General features: G+C 38.5%; 1 protein-coding gene across 2 annotated transcripts in view; it reads right to left on the bottom strand.

Moving 5' to 3' along the window:
- Positions 1-424: 424 nt before the first annotated feature.
- KIF16B (kinesin family member 16B) overlaps positions 425-23,057 on the bottom strand; it is a 138,425-nt gene continuing 115,792 nt past the window's right edge. For both annotated transcript variants that reach the window (XM_069850126.1, XM_069850128.1), the window contains 2 exons: positions 16,846-16,929; positions 425-1,839 (listed from right to left, as the gene is read on the bottom strand). In XM_069850126.1, coding sequence (XP_069706227.1) covers positions 1,681-1,839; positions 16,846-16,929 — 243 coding nt within the window. In that variant the 3' untranslated portion in view covers positions 425-1,680. The remainder of the gene's footprint in view (positions 1,840-16,845; positions 16,930-23,057) is intronic.

Here is a 23,057-nt window from a genome sequence, read left to right as displayed (position 1 = left end):
AAGTGAAGTTACCAATCTTCCATTAACACGTGCAGCAACATCAAACTCCAGTTACTCACTGCACTACAGGAATCCAGCAAACACTAAACCTCCACTTTCTGATTCAGGAAGCACGAGTCAGATAGAGTCAGATGAAGTCAGACATATCCAATGATACTAAAGTATACCCTGCTGATAATAGTGCTCCAGTGGTTTAGAAATTTTACCCTAACATTTGTTTTCACTGAAATTAATAAAAATAAAGAAATACTCTCACAATTTATATAATCCCTTCTAATAATATATCTATACATTTAATAATGCTTACTGTAGCAGGCTGGGCTTAGTAGTGGAAACCAATTATCTTTATACATCATAGTAAAAGTAAAAAGTAAAACATTACTATTCCTATAATTTAGGTGAAGAAATAAAAATGTCACCAGGGTTGTTAATTTAAGTTTTAATAATAATTTTCTACAACATCAAATAGTTTGATTACCAAGACCTATTGGTGGTCAATGATGGCAATTCACAAATAATGCTTCACATTCCTAACAAACAGCACACAAAGCTTACCTTTCATTATGTGTTTTAATAAATGGAAGATGTTCAATTCTGATTTTTATACAACCAATTATACATTAACATGTACACATACTCAGTTCCAGTCACAGTGTATATACATTTTTGGATCTGCAGCAATACAAAACAAGTTCTACCTGTATATACATGTGCAAGTGTGAATGAGTCCTGAGTAGTTTTAAAGTACTGTTAGTCAAATCCTGTAAATTTTTAACTGATGCAAAGAAAATTCAGGTTTTACAGTGTTATGCTACTATGAACAAGATATTTTTCAAAAAGGAAATACAGCACTTTGCATTAGCTTTATGCATAGCTATGAGCTCTGTACAGTGGACAGTATCCACTTACAGTCTTGGTAATTAGAAAACCTGAAAAGATGCTAACCACATTCTTTGGTAACTATTGCTTCCTCCACTTCTTAATTAATGGCAAGCGATTTGTTCTGCTTCAAAACAATCAAGTGTGGAAGACTTATACAGAGTTTAAATTGTATTCTTTTTGTTGCATATATTTTTGTAAACATTCAAGTTACCCAGGCCCTTTAATCCTTCTGAGGAAACTATACAATTATACAGTCAAACAGTTAAAATGTATGTCTGGGAAGGAAAAAAAGAAACAACAGTGGAGTATGAGCACTACCTTAAATGCCATAGTATGCTATAAGGAAACAAAAGAGGAAGGGTTCTTCAAGGAACAGCTTGGACAGAAATCAAAAGGCTGCTCAGAAACCCAGTCAGCATGCCACACTGCCACGGTATACACGAGATGCTCTCGCACAACCAGAACAAATTGTCTGAGCAAATGGGAAGGAAGCAATCCTGCTAAGGAGCAGATCCAAACACAGCACAAGAGTCAGAATCTTTGTACAGTATTAACAGAACAAAATACAGAAAAAAGTCTGTATACCCCATACCAAGAAAATGCAGGCACTAATATAAGAACTGGTAAAGGCCATAGGCTAGCACTGGGGCATAACTGTCTTTACTGGAGTTGTTTTGATGCAATTTCCCAGGTATGGAGGAAGGTACCTTTCTTTCTTCCCCCTATTTCTCTTGCATCGCAAAAGTAAAGGCACCGCTCTGACTGTGATCCTTTGGCAGAAGGGTCCTGGCCCAAAAGTTAGCTGGTCCCGTGGCTGCTGTAGTCAAAAACACCTTTCCTGAAGAAGGGTGAGAATTCGCAGATAGTGTGTTTTGACAGAGTTAGCCTCACTTTATCAATGTGCAGTGGAGACGATGGAGATTTCAGCATTGCAGAGAAAAAGCTCCTAAGGTATTTCTGTGGAACAAAACACAAGATGTCATAAGGTTTACTTGTCAATTGATTACAAATACCCTGAAGAATTAAATGAATAGTGCTATTAAAAAAAAAAAGAAACAAATTCTCCATGGACTGTAAAAAGTCCATTTAATAACCATCAGGATTTAAATCCATCCATAAAACATGTCTATTGAAATGCCTGTAATTAAGCTCAGGAAAAGCAGAAAAGAAGTATTTTTCACTTTCTTCTCCTGCCAAGCTTAGTAACTGTTTTATTCTGTGCTTGTGTGATGCTTTCTGATTTATACTGTAGTCATGTAATGCTTTCTGCTAATCATGACCTGATAATACTGCCGTCTAGCATTACCAAACACTACAGCAGGTGCAAACTTCAAATCCATTCCACAGGAATCTCACTACATATGGACACAAAAGGCCTTCAGAAATCTTTCCCTCATCAAGCCTCCATGATCCTTGCATTAAAAAGGATTTGTTTTGATCAAGGCCATCTGCACTAAGATTGCATGACTTCCAGATTATCTCAGAACCAACAAGCACCTTTTCACTGAGCTGCCCTCTAAATTTCATGGTTTTTTAAGTCTTACACATAAGAAACATTCCCCTTCCCAAAAGTTAATGTTCACCAGCCACTGTACAACTTGCATTCATTTGTATCTAAAGAAATTGAGACAGATGTACATTAACTCAAATTTAGTTTTCACAAACTTGATCGGGTTTCCTCCACATATGGGTTGAATTATTACAGTCATTTAGCATGATTTATTAAGTCATATTTACAGTTTTTGAATGAAGCATAGTAGGTAAAACGTTGATCAGACAGATGCTAAAAAAGTACCCATTGTCACCCGAACATTTCATATAGAGCATAGCGATAAAATCTTTTGCTCTGCTATAGACCAAGCATGCAAAAAGATAACTCAAGAAATTATTTGCTGATCTTGGATGTTGTAGGAAATCTATCTGCAAGACAGAACAGCACAAGCTCCTATGAAGACCACAAGTTTTAGTTAATTGAATGCAGCAGTTTTTGGGTCATAGAAGGAGTTCCATGTTCAGGAATCAGTCCTAATGATTCACCCTCCATACTGTAATGACCTGTTATCTATTTAAGTGCCTTGGAAACCAGCTGTATTAATACCACAGAGAGCATGATAACAAAAAAAAAAAAAAAGCTGGCAGATAAGCTGTTCTCTTGGCAGGACTGGGGCATTTTCTTTTTTATTCAGATCTCCCACAGGCTGTATTAACTTTCATGAAAAAAAAATTCATAACAAAAATACTTTCAAGATGAATTCCAACAGACTAAAAGGTAATTTAAATTGAGCAACACATGTCATATCGACATTTGTCATCACTGGTTGACAAAGTAGGGACCTTGAAAAAACGTCCCAATACAGTAATGCCTGAAGGATGAATATAATAGAAAATCAAATGTTAAACACAGCATCCTGTTTTAGCACTATGCTGAAAAGTTACTGCAGTAATTCCAGTTTACAGCTACAGAAGGCTCAAAGGCACCAAAATTTCTCAAGAGACGTTACCAAGCCTATTGCATACACCTTGGTATGCGTGGCCAGATAATTGACTGTCATGCCTTTCCAGTAGATTCATTATTCATTGTTTTGGCATGATAGATCGAATGGCAGAGTGAAAAAAATCCCTCTGCTAGAAGTACATACACATCTGACAGGGAAATACTAGCAACTGTAGGTACACTTTGCCAGATCTGTGCGAGGAGTCACTCAGTAAATATCACAGATTCTTTAAACATGAAAAAGATTCTTGGGAAAATGGCAATAAGCAGACCCTACCAGATTATGATGGAATTTAGTATGAAGGTTTCCAGCCATATGGCTTGGCATTATGTGCTCTTCAACAACCACTTCTGAGCAAATTAGCCCTCTTACAAATCCCATATCTGCATTTGCCCTTGTTTGCAATGCTGATGTGTTAACATAGCACAGAGCTGATGTGCCCTTGACACAAAGAAGCTGTTGCTTCAATGAAATTAAGGCTGTTCTGCCCAGATATGCTGGCTAGGATTTAAGTTCTGTAGTGATGGAAACAGTGATTGATGGCAGAAGTGTTTACTCGCACCACAAGCATATGCCTCGATTAAAGAGGTGGGGCTAGGCAGTAAGGGGGAAGGTTATTCTACCCTGCTGGCTGCAATGTGGACGACAAAGAAGTGGTAAGAAAAAAGAAGAGTGCTCCTTACCAGTGTGTGGAAAGATTCTTCCCAAACATAAGTGGGATAGAGAGAGAATGAGAGACAAAGCAAGCTGGGAGAGGGACAAGAGCACATCAACAGCAAGCACCAGACATGACAGAAACAAAACTTTCTTAGAGATCCAGAAGGGACTTGGCATGGAGTTTGTTGCAACCTGGGAAGCCACTGCAAGCTGCTGGAGTGGCAGCAAGGCTAGATGAAGAGATCTCCTCTATGAGGACTTAGTGGGCAGGGGGAAGAGTTGCTTTAAAGCTTTTATATTAAATCCATTTCTAGTAGCAGGTATGATTTTTCTCTACAGAAAAATGTTATTTGTGCTGAGTAAAAACTGGGTGTTATCTTTTGACATGGTCCCTTAAAAGTAAAAATCTCTTAGCAGGCAGTGGCAAGCTCAGGGTGCCTTCGTAGAAACAAATTTGAATTTTACACAAATCAGAGCTATGACTTCCTACCAGCTTTCCACCAAATGCATTTAAATCATTGCCTCTAGTATGCAAAGCTCTATATTATAGCAATCCTACTTCTGCTATCTTTGCATGATTACCTCAGAAAGGAAAAGCTAGATAACTGCTACAAATATTCCAAAAGGCTTGTTTTTATTACTCGTTTTCATTGCTAGCCTTTGGAAACTCTAGCCATTTGTTCTGGATTATTTAATCTGGTAATCAGTGTTCTTCCAAATGTACTTAGGAGTTTCATTTCACTCAACCTTCTACATTACTGGTTTGCAGGAAAATACCCTAAGAATGAATTTTTAAATGTCTCAACGTGAGGGCACAGGACCCTGGCATTATAATGTGGATATAAAACGCGTAACTTACACATCAATTGTGTTAGTTGCTCTGTCTAAACACACATTCAGGAACGCTAGCTTAGAGAATGGAAAGACTCTTTGCACATACAAAACACTTAAAACACAGAAAGGTTAGGAAAAAAATCAAAATGAAAAAGCAGTGGTTCTGCCCTCTTGGCATGCATTACAGCCTTCATAGCCTTTAACTTAAAATTTAAGAAAGGCATACCTGCAAGTTTTAACTTTTCATTCTAAGTGTTTGCAACTGAAAGAAGAGTGGAGAAAGTGTTGTGAGGCCCAAAGCTTTTTCTTTACTTTCTAGTTTGAGTAGCTTTCTCTTCCTTTTAATTACAAGAATAGCAAAATGGCAAGCATTTTAAAAGCTTATTAGAATAATTTTAATAGGGTTCACCTTTTTAGCAGTAGGCCAGCGTTCATCTCGTGCTCAATCCATCAGCACAGCAAAGTCATTCTACTGATTTTTGCACTACTTCGTGATGTGGGGACCTCATAATTTTATACATGTTAATATAAATCCATAACTTAATTTAAAGTTATTAAAGTTATTGCAATCAAAAAGCTTTCGGGAATGTGAAAGTGTTCTTATCATCCCTTCAATTGTGGCATATTAAAGAGGAAATCAGTTCAATGACATTGTTCTCATAATCCTTTACAAACAGCGACAGCCTCAGAGACCAGTAGTAGAGCTCAGGAAGAATTGGATTTTTCATTAAACTTTGGTATGTTTGAAAACTCATCAACTCTGGTACTTCCAGAAAGTGAAGAAACTGAGCTTTTTCCCTCCTACTGCTGTTTCTAGCTATTTCCTCAAAAAAACCCAACGTTTTAAATTCTTTAAATATAACACTTGACAATTAGCATTATATGTATCACCTGCTAATATTTGACAGAGCTGAAAGCTTCACAGACTTTAATAAAATGAACCTTACAAGGCTTTGGAGATTTTTGAAACAATAGCTTCTTTTCTTTGAAACAATACCACCTTTCAACACCTACACATCAATGTGACAGAAGCTTTACCACAAGGCCACAGAAGGTCACTGGTGGCAGAGACGGCACTAATTAACTTGCTCATCTAACTTCTAGTACTGGTGTCTCTCTCCCTTTTTATATAGATGCTACTCTCTCACAGTACCAGTCACATAATTATTCTGTTGACTAGTGTTAAGTGCTTTAAGCTTTAAATCAAATCTTCATTTGAATTATTCATAGAGCAAAGCAATATGCAGGTATCAACAACTGTTTTCTATAGGATAGGAATCTGATTACAAAAAAAAAAAGAGACAGACTGAAGCACAGTCTCCGACTCTGAAAAGCCATGTTATGCTGCAATTAGATATTTGCAAAGTGAGATCTTCACAAGGAAGACTCTAGACCAAAACAAGCAGACAGGAACATGTTTCACCTCCAGTCTGTGATCACAAAAATAAGGATCTACTCAGAAGACAATACATACAAAGGGAGGCCACTGTAATGCAGAAATGGGAGCACATCTCCTGCTATTGTCTCTTAGAAGGAAACTGTTTGGCATATGCAAAGGAAAAATGAATATCTGGGGATCCTTTTCCAAATTAACCAACTTTTTCTATTTTGGATCTTTCCATTGGTGTCTTGAAGAGAGAAAAAAATTACTTTTCGGTGGTTGTTCAAATAAAAGACACTGCAGAAATGCCTGCGATCATTACTTATTATAGTCTCTACTGGCAAAAAAAAGCTTGGCTTAAACAGTACTTGACAGGTGATGGTGTCCTGCAGAGATTTCAGGCCGGCAAAAGACCCTGTCTAAGGTGATGCTCAACATCCCTCACCATAAGAAGGATGTTGAGGCTCTGGAAAGAGTCCAGAGAAGAGCAACAAAGCTGGTGAAGGGGCTGGAGAACAAGAGGAGCATGTGAGGAACTTGGGAGTGTTTAGCCTGGAGAAGAGGAGGCTGAGGGGTGACCTCATTGCTCTCTACAACTACCTGAAAGGACGTTGTAGAGAGGAGGGTGCTGGCCTCTTCTTCCAAGTGACAGGGGACAGGACAAGAGGGAATGGCCTCAAGCTCCGCCAGGGGAGGTTTAGGCTAGACGTTAGGAAAAAATTCTTTACAGAAAGGGTCATTGGGCACTGGAACAGGCTGCCCAGGGAGGTGGTTGAGTCACCATCCCTGGAGGTGTTTAAGGCACGGGTGGATGAGGTGCTGAGGGATATGGTTTAGTGTTTGATGGGAACGGTTGGACTCGATGATCCGGTGGGTCTCTTCCAACCTGGTTATTCTGTGATTCTGTGATGCTGTATACAGAATCTGACAGAAAGAGATCATACATCTTCCCAAGAAAATCAGGATTCAAACTTATTGGATCTACTCCTTCCATGTGTTTTTTCTTACTGGTAAAATTCAGGGGGAATTAACACACTGTATGGGGAGGTAAGCTGGGGATGCAGCCCGTGACCCCATTGGGAGAGAGAAGAAGAAGGGAATGCTTAGGAAAACGGCTGCAAGCTAAGCCAGCTCTGCCTCATCCATGACACAAATCATGTCTCTCACATCACACAGGCCTGCATTACCTATCAAGTGTGGAGGACAAGAAAAGCCATTAGCCATAAAACAGGACATTTCTTTATGAATTGAATTTCAAGGGATCAGGTTCTCTTATGCCAAATATCCCAACATTACACATGGAGGGGTATTCCAGCTGTCCAAACCAAGGTGTTTTGTCCAGGCATTGGTCAGAGCAGGCTCCTCTTGAGGTCTGCAAGGACAGCTCAGCCCTTCAATGCTACAATTTACTTCACCACAGCTTAACTCCTATCCTGTGTCTGCCAATAAAATTATCTCCCTTTCCCTTGGGGACTACCTGAGGCTAAACTGGCTAATCAGGAGTGAGTAATTGCCAGCATAATGCTCTGATAGCTCTCCAAAAGCAGTTTCAGATCCATTTCTGGATTTATTACATTTGAGCAAGCAGAAACAGAATTGGCAGATAGCAAGAATATAAAATACGAGATGGCATTGCTTTGAAGTACAGCAGCTCAAAAGGATGGGGGACTGTACACAGACTACATCTTCACCTCCAGCCATTCAAGATCAGGATCAACTCTCCACTCAGAAGATATAACTAACTCAGAAACATCTGGTCTTCTGTTAGGTTTGGTTTTTGTTGTTTTTTTTAAATAAAGAAAACATGAGTCTTCAATTCTTTCCCCTAACACCTTGACATATATTGCAAGACACCAGTTCTGAGTAAAATATGTGAGCAGGACAGTATGTGATATGCAATACCTCAAGTGATATTTCAGGCCCTTCAGGAAGAACCTAATGTCACCTCTGGATCCGTCCACATTTATCTCCTGAACATACCCTTAGGTCATTACATGCAGCTGTGTTTTCATAGCAATGAGAAAAAGACTTACTGCCTGGGAGACCACCTGGTGCCTAAAGGATCTTATTTCTGTGAAAAATATGGACAGAAAGCTTCTAAAATTATGACATGATCACCCAGGCCGATATCTTCTGCAGGAAGAGCAGGATGTCTGGGTTCACCTGACAAAAACTACAGTATTAGACACTGTCAAAGCTGTGCAAAGCTTTCTTAAGGATTCAGAGATAAATGCCTGCAAGAACATATCTATCCCACAGGTACCAGAGACCTTGCTCTAGTTGCACACGATTTGTGTGAGCATGGAGATTTTTCAAGAGAATAAAGACAGAGTCATGCATGTTTGACAAGTCACCACCACATTAGTCATCATATTAAAGGAGGCAAGGGGGCATTTGCTTTAGATTGGCAGACATTAATTAGGCTCACGGCTGGATTAACTGGTTTCACATTACACTAGCCAGGAATAAAGGAATGACTTGTTTTAATCAAACCCTTCCTGTTCACTTTGATTAGGCCTAATCAGAAGCAAGGCTGTTTACAGATAACGCCAAGTAGTCACTGGGGAAAAAAAAAAAAGTTAGATGAAAAAAAGAAAAAAAAAGATCAAGAACTTCCCAATCAGTATCTCCTCACACTGTTTACACATCTTGTGCTTCTACGCACAACTCCACTGCATGCACCAAATACGTTGCTAGTTCGACTATGATACACAGAGGTAAATTCTTTACTTGTTGGACTGTGATATAGATATGTAAATCCTTTACCTGTTAGGCCGAACTTGTGGCTAAGGAGCTAGATACGAGGAAATGAGATCGAAAGCCCCTACCAGATGTGTCATGTAGCTCTCTTATTAGTGAGCTGATTTACCTATATAGCTCCGAAATGTTAATATGGCTGTAAATGTTGGATCTATAAAAACAGAATTTTACTTTGATAGCAAAGAATTCAGCCTTTGCTTTTGTTGGAGCTACAAAACTGAACTAGATACTTGTATTTTTGCCACTGGAGTGGCACTAGCACTGCAGCAGTCTGTATTGGTGGTAGACTTAAGCCAAAGCAGAGAGAGAAGCAGCAATATCATACACACCACTCCTTTGGACATGTTTACAGGTACCTAAATGACTTTGGAACTAAGTGAGTAAGAAACAAGCTTTTTAAGCAGCTAAATTCCATTTAAAAATTCCAGAACCTACATTTTTAGCCCCTTGGGAAACTCTGCCTATGTTTTTATCCACACTGTAATGCAGATTACTTGAATCAGGGTTAGTTTTCTCCACAGCTATACAGGTGAAAGCAGATTTTACCAGTACATCCCTAGAGGTGTTTGAGTGCCACTAAAATTTAATTTTACCCAGGGTGGTACTGAAATTTAGTTGAATTCATATACCTTTCTGAATTTTCATAATGCGCAAACATTCTGAAATATGCCAGTTTTGATTCAAGGTGAAATTGCTCTCCAAGGTTTTCAAAATCCAAACTATTCATTACAGCTATTTAGAGCATTTTTCTGTGCAAGTCTAATGGCATGAGCACATTATGTTGAATTACTATTATACCACATCAATTGAATTAACTTCTGAAATCAGTCTACATCCCAAATTACAACCTTATTCTGCCTGAAATTCATTTAAAATCCACAGGACTTAATATTTCTTACAATGCCTGCGTGCTAAAAGCTTATATTCATTGGCTTTAAGTAACTCCAATGAAAACTGAATTGTAGGACGACAGAAAGGAAAAAAATAGGCAGTAAGGGCTATGATTTACAGGTGCTTTACCAGTCTGACTCTGCTTTTGGAGGCGAGCGGCCATATGAAAGATCAAAACAGACCTGAGTAGTAAAGGAAACCAATCTTTTCTCCAGATGACAAGTCTAAACAACTCCTGTCAAAATCTATACAGAAAGAACAACAACAGGACTGAATTTACCATGTATCCCTAGGTCAGCAGCGACAGCTGACCAGTCGTCTGCTGGAGTGGCCTTGGCAAACAGCTCCCAAAGCACTTGACATGCATCACCCTCTACTTCCTTTGGTGCAATCAGATACTGGAGGATGACCGATACACTTGCTTTGAAAAGGGGTAGCACCAAGTTCAACCCCACATCCTTGGAGTGCTCCATATATTCATCTGCTCACATCTGAGTGTGGAGAGTCATTACTGGAGACTGACAGAGGCACGCAACTTCAAAACTTCATTCATAGGAGGATGTTAGGAAACTTACTCTGAACTGACAATAAAACACATTATGATGTGGAGCTAAACTAGAGTTCAAACTATGTGCTGTCACATATTCAGAACTTATTAAATTATGATAAACATATCTCCTCATTTTCTGATACTCTGAAATCTCTAAAAAGGAAAGAAAGAAGGTGTCTGAACTGTACATCCTATTTGGTTGTAACAGAGATCAACATTTTGTCACAAAAGATCTCATTTTTGAGGCAGGGATCTGAAGTTTTACATCTAAAGAATAAAGCACTAAAATTATGGCAAAGGGGTACGTGTATTACATAGTTATCTTGGGAAACCCTGCAAAACAGGATTTCAGATCTGAACTAGAACTTGAACAAGGCACTGATTTTGAGTAAATGTGTATAAGGGGTAGCTCACTGTTTCTTTTGCATCCAGTAGTCTGTTGGACCCGAGCTTAAAACTAACTCATCCAGAAAATAACCCCAGACTTTCAGTCCTTCTAAACTACCATCTTTCTTATCTATTGTTCTTATAAGAACAATGCCTTGCATTTGCTGTGAGCCTTGCTGAGAGTCTACAGCATTTAATCAAAACAACATTTTATTGGTATAGGATCAACTGCTGACACACGCAAAGTCCCAGTTTCAACTTATTTGCATCTACTGACTGTGACCAATAAGCAAAACTGATTTTATTTACGTACTTTTTAAAGCAAACATGCCTCACATGAGAAGCAGCAGCACCACCCAAAAAAAAGATGAAATGCTTCGCTGCTGAGAGCTGCTACAACTCCTCTGTGAGAGTTGTTGCTTTAAAGAAGAAAAGCCAGCTGCCTTGGGCAGCCCCAATGATGCACTTAAGGCCAGGAACCTGACCTGTGAAATTGCTCTCACATGGCTAACTGCAAAAGTTTACTGTCTGTGAACAAGTGTCATTGCTGTTTTTAAAATTTTTACATAGTCATTAAAGGTTATGAAGGGTACTTGGTGCACTGTGCCGAATCTATATAATTATCCTTGACACAGATTTCTTATAACGAATATTCACAATATGGCCCAACCACACATGCTTCTCTCTTGTCTGTGGATGCATCTCTGCTCTTTCCTCCTGTACTCCCATTGCATCCCTGTACCTCTAGTGACAAATTAAAAGACTATTGCTCAAAGATGTTGCATTCTGTAGTTCAGACTACAGGTATGAAACAATCTTCTGTAGGATTATCAAGCACTGACATTTGCAACAGTTTGGTTTCGCACTTGCAGTCATATCTGGTGTGCATTCATAACTGTAACAAAAGGAAAAGCTTCCTTTTATCTTTCAATGATTTTCAAATGTATTCTGAATGCTTTCTGAAGACCTTCTCATTGAGATGCTTCTAAGAACAGTATTTACAGCCGCGCTGTTAGAGCCAAACATTCAATCTGCAACAGCCAGGCTAGTGAGCAGCTGGCTTTAAAGCTCTTCTTAAAAAGCTTTCATATTAGGGACATTGTTTGTAAGCTGATACTGGAGTCTAATAATTTCCTTTTAATAATCACTCTGAACTGACACATAATCAGTAGCTTTGAAAGGCCTTTGTGCCTAGCATCACAGTCAGAAAAAAAAATCAAACAAAAATGGTAACTCTGTCTTCACTTGACAAGGATTTTGCACCAGAAGTATCAGATCACCTGTAACTAGCATGAAGGAGGATGTCTCAGGATATCTCTCGTATGTTTATGTCTTAAACATATAAAGGGACGGGGCTGCAAAACAAAGGCTACTTGTTTAGTTCATACTGAATATTCAAATGATAAGTAATTTAAAATATCATTAAAACGTTCTACCCTCATGACTTCAAGGAAAACCTCAAGAAATAAGGTTTCAGACTCAAACATTCTGTTGAGATTTTTTTTTTCCTCAGTTGCTTCTGTTTTCATTATTTCATGTTTTCCTTAACAACCAAACTCCTGCAGCCCTGCAAAACCAGCAAAATCTCACTTTTAAGGGGAACAGTTGGTGTGACAAGCTTTAGAGGCCTATTAAAAAAAACAACCTAGAAATTATCAACATCAAAGGAATTCAAGGGAGAATACAAATTAAATCAAAGCATTTGGCTTCTAAGTTAAAGAATCTTATTTTGGAAGCTTAATTTTGACTGTAGGGAACAGCAATATTTCAGTCAAGTCAGTGTCTATGAAACTTTCCTTAGCCAGTTCTACTGATTCATGAGCAAAATTGAATTATGCAGTTCACACAAGATTTATTTCTGCCTCTTGCATTAACAACTATCATTGAAAGCCTCATCAGATGACATCAGGAAGTGAGGAGGTTAAGGACAATTGTATTATTAATTTTAAATAAATTGAGGGTGTCTATCTTTTAAAGAGGTTCAAAGTATCAAGAAATAAAGAAGAGTAGAGACAATGCCAGAAAGATGTATGTGCTGCTACTAAATCTGGCATAGGCTCGCTCTACCATATTGTTACAGGTTGATTTTCTGACCTTCTCTGAGTTCTGTACGTAAAGCAGAAGGAAACATACGACTCCTACTGACTGCAGAGCTATCTGTGGGTGCATCCTGCATCAGAGATTTTGCCTGTTCCCCTTTGCTGTCCAAATACAGCCTCAGGAAATGCATTAGTGGGAACAGGGGGTGGGAAACAGGGAACAGAGACAAGGTGACAGGCTGGAGTTTGGGGAAAGTTTTTGTTTCCTTTAAACAACAACCTACTGGGATTTTGTCAGTGTAACAATTGTTTTTTCCTAAACACATTGGTGACAGCAAGAGCAGAAAAGGAAGCCTAGTGGGTCCATGGCTGCAAGGCTTCTGACCAAGGAGTCAGGAAGCACAACAACCTGCTATGTCAGCTTAGACAGTTACTCACGTCTGTTTTTTTCTGGCTGCATAATGGGAAAATGAGACTAACAATGATATTCAATACTACAACAAAGTATGAGCCTAAGAGAAGAACAAAAATAATCAGAGGAATGATACGACACAGAAATGCAGTATCCAAAGCAGCTGAGATGTCACGAGAACTTCTTTTTACTGTCATTCACAGATCTAGCAATTCACCAAGGAATAAAAGATATTCTGCAGTAAAAACTGGAAAAGATACTTTCACTGAACTACATCTCTCTTGTGACATGCTTCCTTTACAAAGTTTTTAAAAAATAAAAAGGAATATACATCATCTGATTTCATTTTAAAAAGGATCCTATATCCTTATCTACTGATTTCTAATTGCATGAAAGGACAGATACACACTAACTTATGTTCATTAACTTTAATCAAAAGAATTCTTGGATGTTTCATTTAAGGCGGATTTAATCAAGCAAGGTTGGCTCTGAAGTGAAATTACAGTCTTCAGACTGTGGAACAATTAATTTAAAGTTTTGCCCTGCAACAGGTCCCTGATGAAATACTAAAGTAATAGATTGCAATAGGGCATTTCGGATAGGTAATTTTAAATACAATTTAGATGTCTTCTCTTAAGATGTATAGGCAAAGCTTTTGTGCAAATGTGCATGTTAGTTTTCAAAACCTCTCTGGAAACATAATAGAAAGCCTAGTGACCAATATGTTACATCAACAACAAAGCAAAAGCATTCACGCTGCAACTACGGATCACACTACAGATCAAAGACATCTCTCTTCAGGTTAATCACACACAAAATGGTACTCATAAAGTGCTTTCCTGCTACAAGGTATTGTGAAGTTTTTGGTAACTATGCATTTGTACCAGCTAGGCTAAAAAGGATAAAGTAACTTAGTATTGACATAAACTTTGCATTTATTGTGATTTTAAATTGCAATCCTCATAATTTGGGGCTCTCTGGAGTCTTTTACTCAAAGTCATTTGATCTCCATTATGATGAAATATGCCCACTTAAAATCTCAAGCTGAAATAAGGCAACTCTACATGACAATCTTAGAACAAAGGAAACTTTACAGCCAGTCCCAGTGATTCTTGTTCCCTTTCAAGGGGGTGTCATAAAACCCCCTGCTGTCCTCAGCACTTCTCCTGCTATGGCAAGAATCTGAGGTATGATGCGCAGGAAAACAAAACTCTTCCTAAACTGTCCTACAAAGGATGTTTTGGACAAATCTTTTTATAAGTACATGGAAGGAAATTTCCCTGACTAAAGCCAAAGTGAGTCAAATAAAAAATCCAGTTTAGGTATCTGCACTGGGACCATGTGTATTTAGTTAACTGGAAGCGTAGTTTTGCTCCTGCATTAACTCCCAGACTACCTGCTTCATTTCCCCAGATCAGTCTGAGAGATGCAATTTAGTTTTTGATGTAAAGAAAAAGAGCCTGCAAGGCCATTTCAGTAATGGACTGCTCATTGCAGCAAATACTGTAGTCGGACTGTTTAACTGATATGACAGCTTAAGTTGCCTTATCTCTCACACAGTTGCAGGTTGGAGTTTGAGTGTTAATTTTTTATGTGCATACTTAAAAAAGAAAAAAATGTAAATTAAAAAAAGGAACTACTGCCACTCAGAGAACCCGAGGAAAGCACTGGACTAGTCAAAGCTGTATTATCCCACTTCAATCCAAAAAGTTCAGGAAAAACAAGGTGAAGTCACAGTCTAGTCAAGATGCATAAGTACCTAACGAAAAACTGAAGGAGCAGAGTAATTTCTTTGCCATCCACCACAGGATGACAGCTCTACAAATGATCTTACAAAACAGAATACTTGTTCAGAACACTTATCAAACCGATATTTATCAGGCTGTCATCTATTTTTAGTCAATAAAGTCAGCTCAGAAGTTGGATAAGAACATTCAGTTTTGCTGGCCTGGAAGCTGTGCTTTGCTTTTTCTAAAAATGCTGTATTAGCTCATTAACTCTTGACTAACTATGTGGGACAATCAAATAAGCTTTTATACCAGTTTGTTGCACCAAATTCCTCACAGCAAGAATAGTAGCTCCTTGTTCTATTTATCTAACTTTCCCTTAGCCACAGAGGTTCTTCAGTTTCTCCAATGTTGAGTGATTTGTCAGCATTATTAAGTGGCACGGCCAAGTGTACTATATGGCACATAGCAAAATACATCAATGTGAACAGTGATAACAATAATAATAATTTATTATTATTATATTGTTAGATATTATTATTACTACTATTATTATTGTTATTATTATGTTCACAAATTATATAAGTAATAAGTTTTAATTACTTTATTTAAAATAGATACAATTTCATTTTCAGCTAAAACCAGGCTATATAGAGAGCTGAAAGTACTATATCACCGTGATCAAAGCAACACTATACGCAGCAGTTTCAACATTTAGAAACATTCCAATAAAACCTGTTAGCAAATCAATGAAAGGTCAGAAAGATTAAACAATTGAATTTCTTACTGGTACAAAAATATGCAAATTGAGTACTAGACTGGAACATGGCCATGCCTTTATGTCCTCTGTAGAGGACATGAAACAAAGAAACAGATTACTTTTTGTGCTACATGCAAGACAACCTCACGTAAAATGTCAGTCGGAGGATGTTTTGTTTGAAGATCAAAGAAAAAGTGAAGTACATAGAAAAAAATTGAAACACAAACGAAAAGATTCCTGTTGGAAGCAATTTACTTTTATACTAATTTCTTTAAAGCTCTACTTAATGCTACTTTAGCTCTACAAAGAATATAATTCTTAACAACTTGCATGATCAGGTAATTCCCATGTGGCTACAATATAGTTGCGGGGTGTGTGATTTAGTCTTTGTTCACACCTCCTCTTTCCCAAAACTCCACCTCCTGCCCCTGGGCTGCAATAACACTTGCATTAACATAGAAATATAAAGACCTAATGTATGATAGTAGTCAAAATCCTGCCATTCACACAGCAATGTAGAGAAAGAAAAATCAAAGCCCAAACCTTCATTAACTGTGTAACTTTGTCCACGACAGAATAAATTTTTAAAACCAATTGAAAGAAAAAAGTGAATTCAGAAAGCTGGGGTATAAAATAAAGCTCCAAGATGCCTAAATATTGTTTTTCTTCTGTCATGAGTATTTGGATATAGTAACTAAGATAAAATAGCAAATCTTCAGTTAACAAATTGCATTTAAAGTAGCAATTTTTTTTATCTTGTCTTGCACAGAGACCATCTGTCTACAGTAAACACTTACCTCACCCATAACCTTTCCCCCCTTAAATAAATGTACCTCCTATGAATATCTCTGAAGAGATGCTTTTTCTTCTAGACTAGGATTAATTTTAAGTCATGTTTCATTACTTTACAATCCACTGCTGCCATCTTCTGTGTTAAACGAAGCAATAAGTAACTCCATACTTACAAGCAGACTATTTCACTTTGACCATATGGGAATGGTTTCTGCTGGTCGAGCAGAGAGTACGCCACCCAAGTACACTGCAGAATCCTGTTAAAAAGTTGGCATTACCTCTAAGTGACTCCGTCGTTCTGCAATCACTCGTTCATCCTTGTTTCCAAAGAGCTTCTTTGGAGGAAATTCTAAAGTGGCAAGCTGGAAGACATTAAAGGATGAACCGGTGTCAGAAGTGACAAGCTCAAATATGAATATTTTCCTTAAACTATGAAGCAACTGGGAAGAAGAAAATGCCAAATATTCATGAACTACATTATATGCTATTAGCAATTATCACATTATACATTTCTGTTGACGTTATTACGATCAGGTCTGCAGTGCTGCAAAGATAACAGCACATTTTGTCATAAATGAGCATCAGAAAGCAAACTGAGGAATTAGACTGCCAGTGTTTGCCCACTCAGAGATTACAAAGTTGCAAACTGAACGGGATAGCACCAACTGATAAGGAAGCACAACCTCTTCAGGAATTCTGTGTATTGTTAAAGATTGCATTCAGGCTCTTCAAAACTGTGGTCTCCATCAGTACTGTCATGTAATCTGTTTGTCTTGTCTTATGTTGTACTGTAAAAGTAAGATCACTGGATCTAAGAACTATGGCTGAAGTTATGCTGTGGAAGACGGCATTGCTGGACTCTAGTTGCTACCTGGCCAGACCCAAGGGATCTTTTGCTGTGCCTTGAACTACATCATCTTCCTTTGCAGTGGTGGTAGGAGCATGAAAGTATGCTGCGACTGCAGCTGAGATGTGGGGACTTCTTGACCTGTAACTCAACTATAGCTCAATCACATTCAACTGCCTGTCCACACTGGAAGCTGATAGCTTTAACTTCTGAGGAGAATCCACATGAGCAGGCAAAATCCCATTTATCACACTAAACATGAAAACAAAGCAGCGGCACAAGTCCTTAAAAAATGACTATCTTTTAGGAGTTCTTCCACAGAAGTGTTCAAAGCTATCTTCTCATTTCTTTTTTATTCTGTAGGAACTGTAGCAAGCCCCACTGGTTAGGCAAAGGGCAAGGAAACTATCTTCCTTTCTTGCACACCAACAAATAAAATGCCTGAACAAATTCCAACCGACTCTATCCAGAAAACACACAAAAGACTCAAGAGTTACTAACAAGTGCCAATAAACTTGGTCTGCTAAGGCACCACTGCTGGGAACCATGCACAGGAAAGCAAATCCTCTCCACATAATTTGTGTTTGCACTTGAAGGAACATCAAAACCAATTTCTTCATGGCTTTCACTGTACAAGACAGAAGTGTGCAGCCTCACAATGGTACTGATGGGGCTCTTCTGCAAGCAAAAGCCCTGTGTAAAAATGTCTCCTGCATGAATTCCCCTGGCTACTTGATGATATTGAAGTAACAAACAAGATGCATAATTTTCTAGTATATCAGCACATACAGGACTGTAGTGAATTTATGGCTGGTTAGAAGGAACAGAAATATACTGAATTAGATGAGAGGCTTCATTATTAACACTGAATGTAAGCATCTTTAGAATACAGAAGAATTCTGCAACACAAATAACTTATTCCCATTCTCTGGTTCAACTCCAACTTCGGTAATCTTAAAGAAATGCCTAGACATCTTCAAATGAGTGATATAAAGTGATACAGGGCACCAGAGGAGGTGGAAGAGCTGTCTGCTCTGCATCAGTCTTGCCAGCATGTCCCAATTATACCCCTCAAATTTCTCCATCTATATCCTTCTTGCTGTGCCTGTTTCTTCATGTTGGCAGGACAAGCAGTACACAACCAAACAGAATCCGATAATTATGTCCTTGGGATTTCTTTTCCCTGCATTACTCACTCCTTAACCTACAGAGGATTATAAGTGTTAATATTTTCAAGGACTTCAATATCTCACCCCTGCAGAAACTATGTTTTATTAAATAGTACTGCATAAGGCTACTGCCAGAAACAAGCAAGGTAAAACAACTACCACCACAACCCCCTCCTGGCCCTAAGGAAATTGTTTTTATACCTATTTGCTAATAAATAGTTTTATTATAGAATTTTAAAGCTCTATCTGTTAAGAAACAATTTGCACAAATAAAAAAAAAACTACTGTTACAACAACTTCATCCTCTAAAGAGTCAAAGCTAGGTATGACAGCTAAAATTGGGCATTATTTCTTTCTCTAAGTTTGGTTTTATCAGGCATTCTGGGACTGATTCTATAGAACTTTGGGATGGGCAAGTTGTTGTTCTGGAATGTTAGGTTTCTGGATACATTTTAGGAGAAACACAGTTGCATTTTCTAAAGCCAGTAAGTTTTGCTGAACTCATTTAAACCAAAGTAGCTACTCACATAGCTTTAAAATTTCTTAACTCCCAAATCATTACAATGAACAAATCTTTGAAATCACGTCACCACAAGTCCATTATTGCACTCATGAATTTAACATGCAAGAGAAAGGCATCATCCAGTAAACTTGGCTCCAAAGTGTTCAAAGTCTCAACATGTACCTAAATGAAAATGATAATTTCATTGCTGGCCAAGACCTGCACCTGAATACTTTGGACTTGAAGAACTATATATAATAAAAAACCTCCACCAAGATCAGAATGCCAGTGTACTAAACTGTTATAAGACATATTTGTTACCTATGTTTGTAATATACATACATGTATGTAAACAGAATATACCTATACTAACATGTACCATGGACAATAAGTTAACCACGAGCCAGCAATGTGCCCTCATGACCAAGAAGCCCAATGGTATCCTGAGGTACATCAAGAAAACTGTGGCCAGCAGGTCAAGGGAGGCTATCGTCCTCCTCTGTCCTAGTGATGCCCCATCTGGAGTACTGTGTCCAGTTCTGGGCTTCCCAGTTCAAGGAAGACCAGGAACTACTGGAGACAGTCTGGCGAAGGACCACAAAGATGACCAGGGGACTGCAGCACCTCTCTTAAGAGGAAACACTGAGTGAGTTCAGTCTGTTCAGCCTGGAGAAGACAAGACAGAGAGGGGACCTTATCAGACCTTATAAGTACCTAAGGAGCAGGTGTCGAGAAGATGGGGGCAGACTCTTGTCAACAGTGCCCAGTGACAGGACAAGGGGCAACAGGCACAAACTGGAGCACAAGAAGCTCCATCTGAACACGAGGAAAAACCTCTTCACTGTGAGGGTGACAAAGCACTGGAACAGACTGTCCAGAGAGGTCGTGGAATCTCCTTCTCTGAAGATATTCAAAGCCTACCTGGACATGTTCCTGTGCAACCTGCTGCAAGTGAACCTGCGTTAGCAGAGGGTTGTACTGGGTGATCACCAGAGGTCCCTTCCAACCCCAATCATTCTGCGAGTCTGTGTGTGATTTGGAAGTATTTGGTAGCACTGATCATTTACTGTAGTCATCCACCCTATGGGGCTGGATACAGAACGTGCACAACCTCGAGCCTGCTGGAACATTGTGTGTCCCACTCTTTGCTGCCATCTTTCCCAAGGGTCCTTCGGCTCTTCTTTTAGTTGAATGATTGGCAGATGTTCATCTCACAAATTAAAAATGGAGAATATTTTTGTCATGCAACAGATGACTACCCAACTACATGACAGAAAAATCTCCAGCCATAGAGATGCTTTCACAGGCATGGTAGCATTGGTTTCCACCCATTACACAGCGTGAAAATTACCTTTGCAATATGAGATCTAGAACCAGTTATTGGCAATGTGAATTATGCAGTTCTGACTCTGTTATTTCACTGCAAGAGGAAGCTGGTCCACTGTACTAGATTTATATAAAAAAACAATATTAATATATTTACCAGAGGTGGTGTGCTTACATATATATACACACACCTTTGATCTCCATCACTCTGACTTACAAAGTAACTCCTTTAGGTTGTAAGTGTGGAGAAAAATATGTTATGATGCAAGAGTTCCACAAATATGCACATTACACAGATAAAAGTGACAATTCCACAAATAAGAGTGACAATAAAAAGTTCTCATCTTATCATAATTTTGATATAAAAATCAGAAAACAAAGCCCAGCAACACAAATATACTGAAGTAATTGTAAACATTAGGATAATCTTCCTCTTGTCCTGACGTATCACTTAACATAGACTGGATGAAATTGTGTGCTATTCAGAAATACAAAGATTCAAGAGAATTTTGAGGTTTATTTAAAACACCTTATTCATTTAAGCCAAAGTGCAGTAGCAAACATTTCAATAAATTGAAATTTTGTTATTAGTAGTGCCACAGCACCTTTAAGAAACTGTGTGGTAACTTCATATGAGATCACAAGTACTGCAGGTTAATGCACACAGCACAGTATGTGACTGAGCTGCATTTGTTCTGTCATTTAAATATGTAAGAGATCTGCAGGTGCAGATTTTGCATTGAGATGTTTGCCTCAGCTCAAACACTGTAGGAGAATTTCACATTATCCAAATTCAGAAGCATAAATTATTCTTTTAGAATTAAATGGTCATGTACCCCCTGGCTCTTATTAGCTCTTCTAGGGTCACTCCTTGACTACGAGACGAACGTTTTGCAGCAATACAAGGTATAACAGTGGGACTCAACGTGTAGCAAGGTAGATTATTCTACTTTCCTGAAATTTCTGAAGCATGCCCCTCCTCTCCCTGTCCACCTTGCTGCAGTGGCAGTGAAAGCAGTCAATGCTTTTCAGCAGGGATGTTTTGTCATTTTCTAGGGCTCCTGATGAGGTGATATGTTTTCTGTCAGGGGAAATTAGGAGGCATATTCCCCAGCCTGACAGGAAGAGAGAGCTCAAATGATTTCCTGAGAAGCTTCTGCATGTGGCATGCAAGATTTCTAATTTTTATTTCAACTGCAGAAGCATTTCCCTTCTACACAGAATCACAGCATCACTGCAATACAAATTTCATTATATACATACGAGTGTGCACACATATGCATATGCACACCACGGGCAAGGCTGCAACTACTCTCTACTCAAAATGCAAAGCCAGGTAATATTTTAAAATAGTACAGAGACACCTCGAGACTGCATATCAGCACTCTTAATGTCTTTTAGGCATTAAACTTCTTACAGTTAATGATGTTTATCCTATCTAGCAATCGTTGCTAGGCAGTAGCAGTCTTAAGGAGAGGCAAACAGTTATTTGCAATTTACTCTGTAATTTCTTTATAATAAACAAAGGCTGTGTTTTATTTCTGGGTGTTGTATTACCTGGGGGCTTGTTACCTGTCTGCATTTCAGTAACCTTATCTGTAAGAAATGGTACTTAACTACCATGATACGGTATTTGTAAGATTATTCTGATCAAGTATAGACAGCACTAAGTCCAGTCCTCAAGGGCAAGGTGCTTCATACACGGCAGGTATTATTCTAGTAAATTTTAAACACCTTGATGGATTCCTATACTTCTTTCACATTTCAGCCAGGAGATCGGTTTTAACAAGGTTATCGGCAGGAATTTCATGCTAGTAAAGGGAGACGGCAGAACAGTAAGTGACCTTTTTTTAGCCACCTATTTTATCTTATAAACAACTCTCTGACCTTAGGAATAACTTTTTTCTGGAAACAGCATTTCCCTAACAACATCTACATAGAAGCATACTGTTCTAAAGTGACACCATACATCTTCATAGCCTCCAACTACTGAGCCCCAGGAAGAGATGCAAATTTGGAGACTGGACTTTCAGAAATCAAGAGAGTGAAAACACAGGCTCCAGTGCCACAAAAGGCTCTGCCTGGGACAGGGCACACCCTCATTTCAGGACCTTTAGCCAATGAAATTGTCAGCATTTGAATGGTGTCCTTTAATTTCTACTATATTCAGATGGAGACTCTTCACTCGCATTAACTGAAGTTTGCCAGGGACCTGCTGGATTTAATTCAGCTCAGGGTTTTACGGTACAGTGGAATACAACACCTTAATAAAGGGCCTCATACAGTACTTTGCAGATGATATTTCAATATACAGTGGACCAAAGTAAAGCACCACATAATATAGTCATGTAGGCTTGTCACTTCTGAAGCGTGAAATTGTTCGAAGTGTTATGCTGCCTAAACATTAAAAAAAGTGCCATTTTCCAACATCAAGCAAAAATCTACAGGATTGAAACATCTCATTATTTCTGATGGGTAAAATCCATGTTTTAGAGCCTACAATATGGTAAAAGCCTTCCTTTTTTTTAAGAAAAACAGGGCAGACATTGATAGAGGCTGAGTCATCTTTAATCTTTCATCCCAAATTCTCTTTGTACTTCTATGTTTTGATATATTTAAATAGGGGGAAAAGGGGGAAAAAAGAAA

This window comes from Phaenicophaeus curvirostris, chromosome 2 (assembly GCF_032191515.1).
Source record: "Phaenicophaeus curvirostris isolate KB17595 chromosome 2, BPBGC_Pcur_1.0, whole genome shotgun sequence".
Taxonomy (NCBI): Eukaryota; Metazoa; Chordata; class Aves; order Cuculiformes; family Cuculidae; genus Phaenicophaeus; species Phaenicophaeus curvirostris.
The sequence above is the reverse complement of the archived record's forward strand: the minus strand, read 5'-3'. Positions and strand labels throughout refer to the sequence as shown.